The sequence below is a fragment of the Podarcis melisellensis genome (genome assembly GCF_964234715.1).
Source record: "Podarcis melisellensis genome assembly, chromosome: 12".
Lineage (NCBI taxonomy): Eukaryota > Metazoa > Chordata > Lepidosauria > Squamata > Lacertidae > Podarcis > Podarcis melisellensis.
The window spans coordinates 28,004,261-28,022,733 of NC_138544.1; the positions used below are offsets into that span (position 1 = coordinate 28,004,261).

At 42.6% G+C, this 18,473-nt stretch overlaps 1 protein-coding gene and 1 long non-coding RNA gene across 5 annotated transcripts in view; one reads left to right on the forward strand and one right to left on the reverse strand.

Moving 5' to 3' along the window:
* Window positions 1-18,473, reverse strand: part of HDAC9 (histone deacetylase 9) — a 427,895-nt gene that overhangs the window by 333,129 nt on the left and 76,293 nt on the right. For 2 of the 4 annotated variants that reach the window (XM_081883159.1, XM_081883157.1), the window contains exon 1: window positions 5,163-5,308. The exons of 1 other annotated variant lie outside the window; for it this stretch is intronic. In XM_081883159.1, coding sequence (XP_081739285.1) covers window positions 5,163-5,277 — 115 coding nt within the window. In that variant the 5' untranslated portion in view covers window positions 5,278-5,308. Of the gene's footprint in view, window positions 1-5,162; window positions 5,309-18,473 lie in introns of those variants that run through there. One more of the 4 variants, XM_081883162.1, reaches the window with a different exon arrangement.
* LOC309353896 overlaps window positions 1-18,473 on the forward strand; it is a 356,834-nt gene that overhangs the window by 60,931 nt on the left and 277,430 nt on the right. The window lies entirely within an intron of this gene.

Consider the following 18,473-nt stretch of genomic DNA (forward strand, 5'->3'; position numbering starts at 1 on the left):
TTCGAACTATGGAAACAATCACCACACTTGTTGGAACAACTAAAACAAATTTCTCATTGGTCCTTACAGTCATTAGTTAGAGCATTATGGCAAATACCACCCTAGAAGATTTTATTTGGTTATTTACCACTAAACTCAGATGTAAAACCAAGATCACAAAACAGCAATGCTACACCGCCCTCTAGAGGTGTTTCCTTTAGCAGGAAATCAAGTTTGTTCGTTGTTTTGAGAGCGAATCTGCAAAATTTTCTACCTTGCTATTTCACAACCCATAATCGAGAAATACATTTTGTGATTCATATAAATGGAAATCTCTTTGTTCCAGAAGCAGATTAAAAGCTGCAGAAAAATCAAAGCCGTGCTAGGGAGCATTAAAACCCCAGGAAAGCAGAGCAGTTCTTAACCAATGTGTAAAACACAGAGGATTGGATGTCAGCTGAAAGAATAAGGGCAAGGCTTTTTACAGAAGTGCTGCCAGCAGGGCCTCTCAGAGGTCCAGATGGGCCCAGGCCACTTCCAACATTTGGGGCCCAAACCCACAATCAAAATTTAAAATGACAAATTTGCACACGCTATCTAAATAAGGTGCATCCACACACAAACAGTTCAACAACCAAAAGCTGCTTCACTGCTTGCTTCAGACTCACGGCAAGAAATAAAAATGTTCCACATCAAAGCAAGTCTGAGAACTAAACAAAGAAATGGGGGGAAATTGCACAGTTGAAATGTGACAGATTCTCAAATATTCGGGCTGTACTACTAACCTCACTTGGGAGTAATTCCTACTGAATTCAACAGAACTTACTACTGAGTAGACATAGTTAGGATTGCATTGTAAACGGCTGTGCAAATGGCATTAAAAAAACATGGTTTGTGGGGAAGGACAATTTAGAACTTTCTAGCACTATGTGATTATTATCTGCACGCAAAGGACACACCATTATACCTGTGCATTTTCTTCATGAAACTTGCTTTCTTGATTAGAGTCACATTTCATGACTTTTGGAAGCCTATGAAGAGTGGGAGAAAATACCCGGAAGTGGGAGTTTTGACAGTACTAATGCAGAGGAGCTTATACTCAAGCTTCGCATATGCATTTTTGTACACGTTGGTTGGAGAACTGAATCGCAAAATTCAGAGAACATTTTGAGGAATAGCTATGTTTTGATTTATTGGTTTAAGAAGTGCAAATTAGGTAGTAGCTTCTCATTAATAACACTGACATTCTCTCCCATCTCTATGAGACAAGTGAGCCTTCCTTAATCCCAGACTCTTTGAAAAGAAATCAGATAAATCATTTTGTAACATCCAACTCCTATGATTTTCTTACTTGAATTGCTATTCTGCCAACTGCAGATTTCGTACTTGTTCTAGAGTTGTTAAAGAACCTAATACATAAATTCTGACTCAGGCTAGCAGCAAGCTAGGCACTTACTTCCCTTGGCTCTATCCATCATTAAGGGGGAATGACTATTCCAGCTTGTTTGGGCTTCTGTCCAAGCTACCTCTTCACACTGGGCAATACAGAGAGCACCAAAGCAAGCTGTACAGAGTTTTAAGCAAATAGCCAATATCCTGTTACATAACAGAACCACTGAGCATTCCCTCTACTATGAGAAGGGACAAGTTACATTTATCAAGACGGCCATTTGATCACGAGTGATAAATAGTTCATACACAATTTAATGGGAAGTGGATACAACTTAAGTCAATCTTTTAAATATAAATGAGAAGCCTTGGAAGAAACCCAATCCCTCCCAAAGCAGCTTTGAATCTACTCCCCTTCAGCTCTGAAACTGAAAACCGTGGCGTGCACACAGCTTCTGTTGAGATTAGCGACCGGTCAGGAGAGCAGGGCTGCACCTGCAAAGTTGTGTGTTATGACATTGGTTAATAACCTGCATAAATCACAGTCTTTGGGAAAACAAATAAAATAACTCTCAGGGTCCTTTGACACGGGGTGGTTGGGGAAAACACCATAGTTTATTGTGGGAGCTGAACCATTCCAGACGCGGCTACCTGCCTCCTTGTGTATGCAGAAAATCAAGGTTCTCTACATTCACAAAGCATTTCTGAAGAAATGGGAATAAAGTCTGACATTCAAAGAGAAATATGCAGGGTCTGATCCCAAGATACTTTGGGGCAGTTGCTCTGTTCAAACCAGGCAACATTTGAAAACGTGTCACACTTCCCTGATCTATTCAGTTTCAAAACACTGTGTGTTTACTACTTTCAGACCGAGTTATGTTACTGTAAGAAATATGTGTACAGTTGTACCTCGGAAGTCGAGTGGAATCCGTTCCAGAAGTCCATTCAACTTCCGAAACGTTCAAAACCAAAGTGCGGCTTCAGATTGGCTGCAGGAAGCTCTTGCAGCCAATTGGAAGCCCCGTCAGATGTTCGCATTCCAAAAGAACATTCGAAAACCGGAACATTCCCGGGTTTTGATTGTTCAGGAGCCAGAACGTTTGACTCCCAAGGCGTTCAGAAGCCGAGGTACAACTGTATAAGGTTAAACCAGATTTCAATAATATTGGAACCAGCTATGGTTGAAACTGTGGTGAAAGCTCACTGGAAGTGGGACTTTTTTTTACTGTAAACTGCTGCCACAGGAAGGAGGGGCCATTAGGACTGGCGCTGTGGCACCTGAAGAGGGGGGTTAATTCTTTCCTTCCATGCCATAATCCCGCTGAAAAACTGACATCCCACAGCAGCTCTGGAGGGAAGCCCAAGGAAGCATCATTCCCTGATGTAATGGACTTGCTAGATGCAGAGAAGTAGCAGGAGGCACCAGATGGGGAACCAGATTTGTCTGTTTATTTCTTTAACCTTATTACTTGAGAACTCCTAGCTAAAGTTGGTGCTACACTATACTGTAGGTAAAACAACACACGTAAAATAAAACAACACTTGTTATTTGTTTCTGTAAGTATACTGCATGTGGGTTATGTAAAAACTATCCAGCTTTTTAGGAGAGAAAAATAGAGAAGTCTTCCCTTGAGGTCTTGCTCACAAAGTATTTAAATTAAGGCTCTGAAGCGATCTGAACGCAAACAATAACTTAGGTCTCAGCACTTCTGTCAGAACTATCATTTGCTTTTGCTTTTTTTAAATCAACAAAAGAGCTCCCACAGCAAGAGCAAATACTGAAACCATTTGAATGTATAACCACACTGCAAAGTGCAATTACATTTTTGAATTTACTCTTATTGCATCTGTAATGCAAATGATTTGTCTCCGGGGGCTGCTCTTTGCACTTGCAGCGAAGCCGCTGAGCACGGGAAACGCTGAGCACAGCAACATGATTCTGACATGGTGTGGCCGGCAGGGGGGGATGTAACACCAAAATAAAAGTGTGGCAATGGGAACCTTTGAAAGAGCAGAGAGATACAACTCTGCATTTATGAACGCAGATAGTTAACCTCCCAGTTCAATTTTCTAAAACGGCAATGGAGCTTTATTTTGCAACCTAGTGTTAAATAGCGCTGAGGACGCTTTTTTCTGGGGAAGTTTCTAAGGTTCCCTTTTTTTTCCTCACCCCCCCCCCCCGCTCTCCCAGGAAAAGGAATTCTACTTTGAAGAAGTTTATCGAAATGTTTATCAATCACTCTGTAATGGTGGCCACTATCCTGCCAACCCCCTTTGCCAACTATTCCTCAGAATGATACCCGATTCTAGACACAACCTGGCAAAGGGGCCTTCCAACCACCCTTGCCTCTCCTTTAAATTCTCCTTTGCTGACTAGAAAGTCACTACAACTGTTGCAATACAACAAAACCTTGTGCAGGTGTGAGGCAGCTGTGGTGACAATGGGTTAATTTCTCCATCTCTCGAAGCCACCAAGACAAATATTGTTGTGTACACATGGCTTGCCCAGAGATGCAAGAAAATAAATAGACATGAAGAGTTGTATCCAATGTAGCGCTTAGCAGATCCTTCTATCAGCGCATGGATTTCTCCTTGCGAGGCAGAACAACATGCCCTTCTCCTCCCATCACCTCCCCAAATCTGTTCTAATCCCTACACTAGCACAAAAATGAGTTGAATACTGCCCCAGTATAACTTGTTTGGGGAATGTGTTGTGCACAGCATTCCACCCACAGGCACAGGAGATTTTTCAACAGGGTTTTGTAGCTCCCCACTTGTGGTAGCTGTCTCCTGAGCTCAGAATAGAAACTTTGGTGGCTCTTAATGCTCACCCTTTATACGAAGGGAGGCCTTAGGACCCCAGGGTTTATCTCCAGTGATCTGAATCTAAGCCCAATAAAAACTCAACTCATTCTCTCCCTCCTCACAGCTACCAGCGGGTCTCCAAATCTCCCACATATTCTGCTTTCCTGGCTACAGATAATGATGTTCTACACTGTATCAGAGACATGAAGAACTGGAAAATGCTATGTTGCCATCTAAACAGCAATGGTCAGGTACCTTGAGAAGGGTACCAGTGGTGGGAGGATCATTGTGCCCTGGACCCAATATGACTCTGATTGACTTAGAATAAGAATAGTTCTTTGTCTACTGTGCCAATTCAGGTCAAGTTCCTTCACTAACATAAGCATCAAAAGAAAAAGTCCTTCCCTAGAGGATAGTTCAATCTAAATGGCAATGGTGGGGGGTAACAATATATGGAAAGAAGTAAAGGAAGAGGCAAATGAGACAAGAGACGACTGAGAGAAATTACAGCACTTAGGTTTGGATTCAGTTGGGGAAGGGGACACAGTGTATCAAAGAAAGGGGACAAAAATAGTATCTACATTCTCTTCCCTTTTCTCTCTGCCACTAGCTTCTCAATTTTGGTCTAATTATGTGTGAGATATTTTGTTATGGAGAAACTGGGGGGAGGGGTTGAAAGGGAACAAGGTTCCTTGTTCCCCTTTCATAATTAGCTCAAGAGACACCCAGATGTTTGCTAAAGGCTACAGAAGCATCATGAAATCAGTGTGACACCACCGTGTTTCAAGATTTGCCACAGTTCACAACCAATGATCAATCTGTTCCCCCCCCTCCACACCCATCCATGACCACTTGGCTGGCATCTGGCACCATGTCTACATCAGCAGAGGCAGCTGGAGCCCTGCCACCGAGTCTGCTCACGGCACATACCAAAAACAACCAGCTTGTGGGCGCTGGGAAGGAGGAACAGGGAGGCAGTAGACACTTACCAATAATGCACATTCCTGGAAAGGGTAGCCAGATGGCTGGTAGGCTGCCAAAGCAGACACGACACCAGGCACTCTGGCCATCCTGCTGAGAGAAGCTGCCGTTGGTTTTCGCCATTCTTGGTCCCTGACTGCTTTAAGAATCGACTTAGTGGTTGTGCTGCCTGACAAGGAGCAAAGTGTGGTTGTCTGCATAAGGCAAGGGAAGAGAACTTAGCTGGGGTGTTCCTGAGGGAAGAGAGGAACTGGCTTCGTCAGGGACTTTCCCCTTGTGCTATGGCAGGGAGGGAATAGCTAGCAGTGTTTCTGAAGGACGTTGCAAGTACGGTTGCGAACGGGATCTGTTCCGGAGTCCCGTTTGCAACATGAGCAGAATGCAACCTGCATCTGCGCGTGCGCAGGTCATGATTTGCCATGTCTGCGCATGCATGTGATGTCATTTTGCACATCTGCGCATGTGCGAGCGGCGAAACCCAGAAGTAACCCTTCTGGGTTACTTCTGGGTCGCCATGGGATGCAACCTGAAAAAACATATCATGAAACAAACACAACATGACTTATGAATGTGGGGATGGAGGGAAGAAATCTGGTAGGCAAGAAGGTGTAAGCCAGGGATAGGAAACTTTTTTTTTTTTTTAGCCTGAGAGCTGCATTCCTTTCCAGAAAGCCTTCCAATAACTCAGAGCCTCTGTACGCTTCAGGTTGTTTCTGCTCCCAGCTAAAGGCGCCATCCTTTCCTGCTGGCTTGTTCATGTGGGTAGATTCAGCATAACCCGTTGTCATTCCAGTGCTGGATATAAAGAAGAACCTTTTTCAGTATTCTTTTCTAGGCAGTCTTCCAAAGGCCATATCCCAGTAGTGGGCAGCTCAAGAGGCAAATGTTGGTGGAGGCAAAAAAGCAAATTTTACCACTATGTAGTAGGCTAGTTTCTACACATACCTACACACCTTTCTAGCCTCCACTTAGGAAAATGAGAGAAATTACCATAATTCAAGGACATATTCCAGTTAGGTAAACACACCTGGGGTGCAAAGCAGATCCTGGGGTTAGGGGAGGTGTGACAAGGGGGAGTTCTGAGGATCTGAGAGAGAAGCTGGGGGGGGTGTCACATTTTGTCCCAGAAACTGAGGTTCTCCACCTCTGATTTAAGCAAAGTCATGTTGTATATATTGCTTGCAATGCCTGGATAATCAGAGTGAGATACATGCATGCATTCTGACAGAGGGGATATATGGATGGGCAGGTGTCTATACCCTATCTTCATGCAACTATAAGAAAAGAGCACTTGACTTTTCCAGCTTGACCTCCAGAATTTTTAAAAATGTGATAGGGAGATAATGACACACATTCTAAATGTTGCACACAATTAGCAACATGCAGCCCGCTGAGCTAGGAAATGTAGCAGGATGTTCTAAAATGAGGCAGTATGAGAGGGGATATTTTTGTAAACTGCCCTAGGAATATGACTGAAAGTGGGGCTAAGGGGACTGGTGTGGGTGGGTGCAATGAATGACATTTCAGGATTGGCTAATCCCCAATAGTTAGCTTTTTATGCTACAGATTTCTTAAAGCCTAAAATCATTACCTTTGGAAGTTGGCAAGCTAGTTCTTTATCATTTACTTAATATAACGGTCAGCCTCTTTGATCAATGGATTAGAAGTTACAAATCTGCCAGACAATTGAAGCACTCTAGGGCTTGTTCCAGGGAAACAAATGGAACAGCTACAGGTTTCCTTGTCTTTCACTAGCATTATGTACGTGTAGCTGTGCAGCTTATAGCCCAAAACAAGTCAATTGGTTTTATGAGCTTTGACATTCTGATATACTAAAGCCATGCGTCTCAGTGCCCCAACATTCCTGGGAAAGGGCCTATGTACAATTTTGTTATGTCACTGAACAACCTTGCAAGTTCCAGAAAAAAGTCAGGAGTGCAGGAAGCTGCCATATGCCCAGGGCTTTTTTTCAGCCAGAACTCACCTGAACTCAGTTCCAGCCCTTCTCAGGTGGGAGCCATTGCCATTATAAGAGAACAGGGGAGGTATTCCTTGTGAGTTCTGGACCTCTTTTTCTAGAAAAATAGCACTGTTTATACCAAGTCAAACTACTTATCCACCTAGCACAGTACTGTCTACTTTAAATGGTAGCAACCATCTAGGGTCAAGCTACAAACTGCCCCAAGGTTGTTGTTGTTGTTTAGTCATTTAGTCATGTCTGACTCTTCGTGACCCCCTGGACCAGAGCACGCCAGGCACTCCTGTCTTCCATTGCCTCCCGCAGTTTGGTCAAACTCATGCTAGTAGCTTCAAGAACACTATCCAACCATCTCATCCTCTGTCGTCCCCTTCTCCTTGTGCCCTTTCCCAACATCAGGGTCTTTTCCAGGGAGTCTTCTCTTCTCATGAGGTGGCCAAAGTACTGGCGCCTCAGCTTCACAATCTGTCCTTCCAGTGAGCACTCAGGACTGATTTCCTTCAGAATGGATAGGTTGGATCTTCTTGCAGTCCATGGGACTCTCAAGAGTCTCCTCCAGCACCATAATTCAAAAGCATCAGTTCTTCAGTGATCAGCCTTCTTTATGGTCCAGCTCTCACTTCCATACATCACTACTGAGAAAACCATAGCTTTAACTATACGGACCTTTGTTGGCAAGGTGATGTCTCTGTACTGCATGCTAATATATTTTCTTCCCTTTTTTAAAAAAAATATTTTTATTAAAGGTTTTCCTTGCTTACGGAAGTACATGCATGATCTCTTTTTTTCATGTCGTAGAGTCTTTTCTATATATCAGTTGCATTCGATGCGAGAACTTAGTGTTGTATACAGTATAATCATCTTAGGTCCCTTCTGCACCACACAGTTAAAGTGGCAATATACCCCTTTAAACAGTCATGGCTTCCGCCAAAGAATCCTGGGAGCTGCAATTTGTTAAAAGTGCTGCGAGTTGTCAGAGATTTCCACCCCCCTCACAAAGATGCAGTTCCCAGAGTAGTTTAACAATAAATTTGGAGGGCTCTGGGGAAGCCATAACTATTGATACTTGTCAGGGAACTGCCATCGGAGCCAGAGGCGGAGGGAAGGCTCCAGAGGGATGCCGGAGAGGGTCCCAGTAGGGAGAGAGGCAGCCCATCTGCTGGGGAAGGAAATCAGCGTAACACCAGTGGAGAAGGGGGGCAGGTGGGGGAATTGGAGAGGAGGCTCCAGGACTCCTCGCCGGAGACCAGCGGGGAGAGCATGGGTACTCCACTGCCCACACCCTCCCTGCGCAGAAGACTTCCGCGCAGGGGGAGTAGGAGGAGACTTGGCGTCAAAGAACTTCTTTGCTGGAAGAAGTTCAAAAAACGCCCACTGACGGATTCTGCCAGCGATTGAGGCAGCCACGGATGAGAGGCTGTCCAGACAGAAAGGGTTCAACCAGGCCACCTAGCCAGGAGTGGCTGCAACGTACACACGAGCAACCCCTAGAACCATTACAATACTGTTTTAAGTGTATACTGCAGGATGGAGCCTTAGAGTCAGGCAGCTTTTCCAAGGCACTCAGATAGACTTTTCCCCCATATAGGAATTCCACAGTGACACCAACTTACACCATTCATATTCAATGCATAGAACAATTAGTTTCAAATTTTCTAATGCAGGAGATGATGCTACAAGCCCAGGAGAGCCTGGATGCTGTGTTCCAATGCGGCAAAAATGGTGCACTGCTAAGACCATAGATGTTCACAAAATAGGGAAGAAGGCATTCATTCCATCAACTAAAGTAAACTCTCACCCTCTTTTTTTTTAAAAGGGAGTATTATGCATTTTAAAAAATGAATTTTCCTGCAGTATGTACCGCACTGATCACAGTCACATTGTATGTCTCCATGTGTGTGCTTCAAATATTACAATACAAAAAGGCATCTCTTCAGGGGGGAGAAAAACCACATGAAATTGGGTTGGGAGGTAGCCTGGGAAACACAATTACCTTGACAATAACCTAGGGGTGTACTGCTTTGAGGGAGCATACTATTTCCCAAGCCAAAAAGATATGTATCTGCTTTTTAAAAAGAGAGTGAGGAAAGCTGCCATAAGGAACTGCAGGTTTCAGCAACGTGATTGGAAAAAGGCCTCTGTGTTCATAATTTTACTTTCAATGCCACGTTCATGCAGCAAGCAGTTTCAAATGTAAATATGCTTGAACAAATTCAGTGCCACAAAGGAGGGACTTTTTGAAATTATTGCTACCACATTATGACTTTATTTCACAAAGGGATTTGAAGACATTTAAAAAGGCCTTCTAGAAAAGTTGGGTTGGTTTCACACACACACACACACAGAGAGAGAGAGAGAGAGAGATCTTTTTAAAACAAAGCAAAGTGGGATACAGAACGTGCTTATCTCCACAGCAGTCATTTGGGATAGAATCAGAATTTAAATAGGATGCAAGCAAAAAAAAGAAAAGAAAAAAAGAGCTACTTTTCAAGGGATAAATTAATGTGAAATTTCTCAGGAGGAAAAATAAGAAGAAAAGGCAGCTGTTTGGTTTACCATATCAAAAAAGAAAGGAAATACTTGATTACACTGCACCCATGGTTTAAAGTTAAGCTAAGGCAGCACGAGTCTCACTGGTAAACATCATTTAGCTCATTCTTAAGAGGCTTAGGGAATGCCACTGTTAAAATGTTTTGCAGCACATTCCTGCAACAGCCAATAGGATGGAGGGAAGTTAAGTGCATATGAAAGAAATCAGAAAAAAGAGCTTGAATCGCTTTTTGAAAAACGAACACCCTTCTCAAAGGATTTGCTACTTCAATCCATGAAGATGTATCCCTGAACTGCATCAGTGTGAGTATCATCACGAAATAGGGAGACTTTCCTTGTTATGACTTTATTAAATCCAAAGCATATTATATGAGAGCATTAGATTTACCAGAAGCTTGTTCAGCACTTGAGGTCCTCAGAACAAATCCAACTCCTTTATTTAAATGCAACAGCAATTCTTTATCTTTCTCCTTGTGATTGTTAAATACGGCAAATGTCATTATTTATAAGACTAATTAATTAAAGTTGTTAGTTGCCACAATACCAAATGGTCTCTGGGCAACTCACAACAATTTTAAACCATATTAAATTTTAAAACAATGACAACAACATTGTAATATTACAAAAAGCATGATCAGCAGTTCAATAATTAAGACATATCTCATGTAATCAAATATCTGGGAGAAGGAGGGATAAAATAAATGCAAAAAACCCAATAACCTGTCCACTACCAGTTTCCAATCAGTTTTAAAACCATGAATTAGATACACAGAGACACAGCAAAAAAATAAAAAGACACTTGGTTCCAATTAGGTTATGCAGCCTAGGCCCAGATTCAATTAAACCAGTGTGCTAGTGGAAGCCTATGCAAACCTCCTGATAGCTAGTGGCACCCCCCAGCCCCCACCTAAGACTTGTTCCTAAATGCTTTTTGCTTGTTTCCAAAAACAAACATCCTCTGTGACCACAGATGAAAAAAGGACCATTGTATTTTGCTATTAATAAAAATACAGAAGTGTTGAAAAGGGATGTATGAGCCCCAGCTGGTTTCACTATACTTGTCCTCCCTCCCACCACCACACATCAGAGCACAAGTTAAAGGCACTTTTGGTCATGAAAGGATGGTCCCCAATTTCCATTGACTCTCCCATCTGGCATCAGTCCCCCACACCATATTTCACACTTTGAGACCATGTGAAGGTACATCATGCACTCCCAAGTGTCACAACATGGGATGGAGAGGTGAGGGAGGCATGGCACATTGGTAGAGCAAATGCTTTGTATACAAAAGATCACAGGTTCAATCCCTAACATCTCCAGTTGTAGATGCTGGGAGACTCAACTTTACAAGACCCCCAAAACCACTGCCAAACAAAATAGTCAATATTAGGATAGATAGACCAGCAATCTAACTCAGTACAGGGTAACTTCAAATATTCACTAAAAAGGCAGCCACAGATTGACTTTTATTTATTTAAAAGTGCCACCAATGGTTGACTGAGAATGGTATGCGCAGCCTGGTCCAGGATCTTAATCACCCTACCTAAGGATCCTGTTACGAACTCTTATATTATGATGGAGCTCAACAGTGCCAACGGGAATTTCTGGGATTTCATACACACATACACCCCAGTGAACTCTGAATAGACAACTATTCTTTACATTCTTTTTGAATGCAAGTCTTAAAGTAAAGCCTTTCTATACAATGACGCAACAGGTCCGAACTGGAAAAAATGTAAACTTCTTTTGAAGTTTAGGTTCAGAGTCATTAGGAAATTGGAGCTAACCTCTATGCAACTTTCTGATTCTCTACAGATACTCAGAATGGAACAGATCTCATGAAAAGGCCCAACAACAATCTATCTCTACTAAGGGACTTTTGCAAGTCTCAGATTCCCATAAATACTGATACGTCGCTCTCAGTCTTGCCTTCCTGGAAACATCTAAACAGAATCGGAAAGATGTTGTACAATAACTCAGAACCTCTCTTCTGGAAAGAACTCTGCATCTTGTATCATAGGATCAGTAAAAGCTGGTGCCAGTTGTGACTGGTAGGGGCCCAAAATTAATAAAATCAAGTCAAGGATAGGTGGAGCCAACTAATTCTGGTTATGTTCCCATTCTCTTCCCTGCTGAATTCTACAAAGGCAGCTCTAAGGAGGAAGCTGACAGACATTGCTACTTCTTTGACTGGTCTTAAGTAAGGGGGCAGGCAGGTAGGTGCTGCCTAAGGGCAGACTAGGGCAGTACCCCACAGGCTCTAATGGACCATCCTCCATCCTGCTTATTATGAGGGGCTGCAGTTATTATTACCAAAAGGAAACGAGGAGACTTCCAGCACTGCTGAAATGTGTTGCTGATTTTTCAAAGAGAAGACAAACTCACCCAGCAAAGGGCAAATGGACCAAAGAGCAGAAGACAACTTTTCTTCTACCCATTCAGAAAACACAAATTCTTGCTCCTCGGATCTCATCACATTTAAAGCCAGCAGCTTCTATATGTCACTGAAGCAAACTGTGATAGATTGAAGTTCTTCACCATTCCACTAACTCCTTAATTCCACTACCGCCTTAATTGCCATGGGGGAAAAGAAATTGCCATCATACTTCAAACATCTAAGATTAATAACAAATGCAGAGGATAATTAAATGGGGAGATTTAAACTCAACTAAATTCATCCATTTATTACACACTTGGTTGCCTGACTAAAATTAGGTAACTAATCTGAATATGACTGATGAGAAATAATAGTAACGAAGGAACATTTTTTATTCTTAAAAAAGCACAGGACAAAGATAAGTACTTGCCCTAAGTGCATTTTTTGCTCTTGTTTACAAAGACATCCCATCTTGCTTTGTATGTGGTGTGTGATTGCAAGGCATAAATGGAGTACACTGTTAATTAGTCAACACAAGCAGGATCATTTGCTTTTGCTCATGTTTAGGCTTTGATCTAAATTTCTCTTGCAATTCCTGTCAAGATTGTTTGTCACACTTTCACACAATAAGTGAGCAGTAGCGGAACTGCTAAGCCCATATCCAGCCACTTCTGCTTGACTCGTCTTGTGCTATGTGTCTTGAAGGAGAGGAAGGTAGCATTTGATGCTCTGCAAGCAGCAAGGTGTCTTTCCGGAAGGCACACCTGAAATCTCCTTTCCCAGGCCACTTGGAAAAAGACAGAGGTTGCATTGCAACTGGTAGAGGGACACCAGTGAACACAAAGACGGGCTCCATTTGGGACTGTTAGAACAGGAGCTATGTTCACTGCCAACAGCTGCTGGGAACTGCAAGTGAGAAGGGTAATGTTGGGCTAGATGGGCCTTTGGCCTGATCCAGCCTGGTTTTCTTTACGTTCTCAAGGGTTCCTGTTGCCCCCTCCAAGGGCCTCTTGTAGGATGGGTTTCTTAATCAGACATCTGCTAATGAAAGCTGCCTTTAACTGTGGTGGTGACATTCTGCAGAAATTTCTGAAACAAAAGTGCTCCAGGCCACGTTTTGGAAACAAAAATATATCAAACTCAGCAAAAAAATACTTTAGAAAATGTTGGGAAGGAAATTGTCTTTGCCATTTTTTTTTTAATGTTCAAGGAACGTAGAATGAAAATAAGAGCTGATAGTTTCTGGAACATTTTCTATACTCAGAGTTTTGCTTTTGATGTTGCCAGCTTCATATAGCTAGGAAGACATGTGTGTCTGAGCGCCATGGGAGAGTACAAAAAGAAACTGAAAATAAGCTCCTGTGTTTAGAAAAAAAAATTGCATGGTCTGAGCAGAGGTTTTGTGACTAAACAAAGCCGTTGTGAAGACGCCATGCCCATGGAACAGAACATTTTGTAGTGGATGTGGCTCCTGATGGCACATGGATTGCTAATGCTAGTAATAGAGCTGCCAAGCGTCCTAGAGAAATCATAGACAGAGATAAGCCAGGGAAGCAGGGCAGAGGAGTATGGAGAAACAAAGCAGAGCCAGGGAGACTCTCTTGTTCAGGGAAAGTCCCAGTCTAAACAGGAAGCCTATTATAGCCCTTTCTGTCCTGGTGGACCCAAACGTGAACCGAGGTGGGAATTCCGAAAGCTCACTGGAGAGGGCAACCACACATCCAACCCAAGATTGGTTCTGACCCTGGTGCGCACACAGAAATTCCTCTCTCAATTTCACTCTGCTAGTGCAGTTGTTACCTTCTGTTCAAGATTTAAGAAGCAGAAGGTGGAATATGAGATTCCCAATGAACGTCACTGCCAGGGAACTGCCATCAGCTCAGAGGTGAGAGGTGGAAGGGCAGTTGGGTTACAAGGAGCCTCCAAAGATGGTGAGAAGCAGCACTTCCTCCGTGGAGGAGGGAAGCCACGCCTCCAGTGGGGAAGGGATGCAGGGCTCAGAGGATGCAAGGGAGAGCCACAGCACCGAGCAGGAGCAAAGCGGGGGAGGGGAGGCAGGTCCCCCGTTGCCCACGCCCTCTCTGCGCAGTTGGTTTACGCACAGAGAGGGGAGGTGTAGGATGGGGGTCAAGAGACTACTCTGCTGGGGAAAGTTTAAGGACCGCCCACTCCCAGATTCTGCTAGTGACTGAGCAAGACATGGAATTGAGACGTTCTGCACTGTGAATGTTTTTGCACCGATAATAAAGCCTTTGAAAAGACCAATGGGGGTCTTGCCTGTTCGCTCTCGAGCAACCACGCCAGCACACTTAACAGTCACCCTAGGTAGAATCATGGTGCTGAGGCAACATTTCAAAAGGTCCCATAGAAGGGAGGTATTTCTGAGCCCTTCTCCTTCTTATATATGTGAAATGTGTGTTATTACCATAGGACTGTGGCCTGTCTCCAAATATGTGAGTTTAGTCCATGTTGTTCTGCTAGTATCAAAGGATTGAAATTTGCATCCTGGGGCAAACTAGCATTGCCAGGTTGTATTTCAAGAACGTAGGCACTGGGGGTGGCTCATATAAAGAGTTTCATGGGAATGTGGTCCTTATTTTCTATGTGGATATCTGATACAAACAAAGCCTGCACAATATGTGAACCACTAACCCAGGGGTAGAAATCTTTTTTTCAGCTGAAGGGCTGCATTCCATTCTGGGCACTCTTTTGAGGGTCACATGTCAATGGTGGGGCTGCTCATAAATTATTGCCTTTGCACAATTTGCTAATTTTCACACATACGCACACCGCACACTCTTCTCCAAAAAGAGGCATGGTCAGAGTTCAGGGATTTATTCTAGCTAGGCATAAAACACTGAGGCTGTGAAGCAGGTCAAATGAAAGATTTCCAAGGGCCAGATGTTGAGTCCCCCAGGCAGAGTTTTCACATAACTGTAGTAAGCCATAAGCAGCACCCCATTTAGGCTCAATCAATTTCTAAGGCTAAATGAATCTACTGCCTTTCTAGGAATGCAAAAATGGTGGAATTCTCAACCCCTTTCCAGGCCCCATTGGTTGGGTGATGGGTTGCATTAGGTCACAAACAATACAGGCCTAAGAATAAGAATAGATGTTTCAAGTAATGTAAAGCCTTTGGAACTTTGCAAGCTGGTCAGAAATAGTATAAAGACAGCAAGAACCAAAGTGTTCTGTAGGTTGGTGCAAGGATAGATGCCATGCTGGGAAACCCTAGCAGAGAAGTGAAACTTCAAGGGGCAGTTATTCTGAGTTCTGCAGTACTAAGAATGTTGGGCAAAGTTCATTTGTTCCACACTTGTCTCCTGTGATATCATTTTACAAAGGTTGCAGCAGCAAATATTACAAGCATGAACCTCATGCTCTTCAGATCATACCATCATGTGCCTTGCTTTTGATGGTACATTACATGGAAATCATTTTTGGGATCTCTGGACAACAAAAACAAAGTTTTGGGGAACAGGTTTATGCTAGGACCTAAAATGAAAGTCCCAAATAGATATACAGGTAAGAAACTTGGGGATGATCTTTGAAATCCACAGCATCAATTCAAATAAATAAAGTAATGCCCTCAGGAACAACATTGGGAAATGTAATGGTATACAGAGATACATGCAATCCTGGAAACAAACATAATTGTCTTTTTATTAGAACTGGGAAGCGAAAATGAGAATAAGGGGAAATGAATGGAACTAATCAGGCAAAGCTAGATTCAGTTGGCAGCCTGAAAAGCAAATACGCACAGTGAAAGTATTTTTTTTAAAGAAAATAGTAATTCCATTATAATAATAGTTATGCACACATGCTATATGTATGGCTCTAATCCATCCAAAATGTTGTCTCAGCACTCACACCTCTGTGCCAGAATGTTTTCACTGCATTGTTTCAACTTCCTGCACACACACACAAAGGTGAAAAGTTACCATTAAAATAGGTTAAAATAACTCCAGAGGTTTGGAGAGAAGAAACATGAGCCACAAAGGTTCTGCTAAAACTCACTCTTTCATCAACCCACCCTATTGGGCTCACTTAATCAAGAGGGTGTGTTTTATATATATTGGCAGACTGAGGTATTAAGAAAATGAATCTCAACATGAAATGAACTTTCTGCCTTTTTCAGATTGGGCAGGATTATTACATATTTTGGATATTAAAACTGCAAAAGTGAAATAAATCTTTTCCATAGACACATTATATACAAAACATAGACACCATGAAAATACAGAGCAGGATGCTACCTCCCCAGTGTACACCTAGGGAACCGGGAGGGAGGAGAGGATGCTGTGTAGCCACCTCACATATTCCAAGATCAAAACAGGTGAATTTAAATCTTGAAGAAAATAACATTGCCAGCTCACATTAACAATGAAAGTAATCTATCAATCCTGACATCAAGCCGTGACAGGAAAGAGTCAAGGGTCAAAAAGATCAAGGGTCAAAGGAGCTTGTGGTTGGCACTTTGGGCCTCCCCATCAAAAGCAGCACACCTTCTGGCCTAATTTTATCCTCATGAAGACTTGAGATGCATATGAGAACGTGTTATTTTCCAGATCAGTTCTTCTGACACCTCCAAATCTATATTTTATGAGAATCTGTCTAGCTGATGCAAGCTGTTGCTTTGGAAAGTTTTGTTTGAAGAATATTCCAAGTTTGAACGGGGCAGGGGGTTTCCCACAGGTTCATTCACGGGCAGTCCTATTTACCTCAGTGGGTGTTACATATGCTTTCTGGGCTGTTTGAGATATGACTTCTGAGTGATCTGCAAATTTCCATATGCCTATAATTTCCAACTGCACTATGCAACTGGTAGTCAGAAATTACCGTGGTGCTATTACTCAGTCACTTGATTACACTGCAATTTCTGTAAAAGCAAGCTGATAACTGTTTAAGGGCTGGGTAATTTATACATTTGTTGTTAACTACTTTAGGATTACCTAATGCTCGAGAGAAAATCATAGGCTAACATGCCTTCCCTTTTGCAGAACAGGAGGCACCAAATACCATGCACTTCAAATGGCAACTGAAGACTCATCTGCTTTGACAGGCTTTCCTTGATCTTTAAGATGTTCTTAAAGTGTGTTGCTATTTTTATTTTTGCCTTTTTAAAGATTATTTTATTATATGGTGTTGTATTTCAGTTTCATTATTTGATTTATGCACACACATACATTCTGTTATTTGCCCAGTTCACATTTTGGTTTGCAGCAAAGTGAGCACTTTCTATTCTGGCTTATGCGAGATGCAGAGAAGTTAACTGTTTATTCAAAGAAATGACACACAACTTGGCAACACTTCTCAGTAAGTCTTCTCCCCACAGAGCAGTTGCCAGGACGGATGGTCCCTGCCTTCAACCCCTTCTAAGGTTCCTCCTCTGCCAGATGTTTCCCAAGCAGACTCAAACTGTGTATGGGCATCTCTAATCTCTGTTCCGCTCTACACATCACTCTACATGTCCTTGGAGACTTGAGATTCTGAGATTCTCTGTATGTGGTAAGGCAAATACTTTAATTGATGCTAAAGGGAAACCTAGGAGCACTAACCATGGTTACTTGTTACACTGAAACCTGGCCAAACCATGGTTATTCTTAACCATGGTTTGGTGAATGAAAACACATATACTTTTACATGAAACATTTGTCTGTTGCAGCAGCAAGCCATTGGACTGACAACATATTTTAAGTGTGCTAATCCTATCTAAACACTCAAAAGCTGCAATTCTCTGGCATTACCTAGAAATAAAGACCACGAGGTTTACTTCTGGTTAGAGCTGTATAGGACTGTGCTGTTACTTAGAATCATAGAATTGCTGGGTTGAAAGGGATCCCCAAGAAATTTGTTCCACTGAAATTGAGAAGTCTGCTTCCAGGTAAATGTATGTAAAACTCAACTGAAAGTAAATCAAGGCTTCAGAAGCGACTAGTATTTCCCCCCTGGATATTCTAATAACTTTAAGAAAGTGAGTTAGCACTTCATTTGCATGTAGTAAATGTTTAGGGAAGCTAGCAAATGTTTAACCATTTCTCACCCATGAGGACTGCCCCCCACCTGAAACCAGGATCTTCCCATGCTTAAGAGTTGCCTTGTTCATCTACTTTGTCTGCTAGCTGAACAGAATTTGGGTGGAACCTGAAATGTGTTACTTGTCCTTTCAGAGAATATAACCAAGGCAATATGACAGTCCTTACCTGGGTGCTATTATTTTTGCCTTTACTTTATAAGGAAATTGATCAAACTTACTGAGCAATCCAACCACTGACCCACCATACTCAAAGAGATTTGGATAGGGTGGAGACGTTCCTCTGCCCAGCTGTGCTGAGCTGTGTCAGCAGGGAGACACCCCAGCCCATCCACCAAAAGCTCAGGAGGGCTGAAGCTACTGCTGGTGGTATTACTACT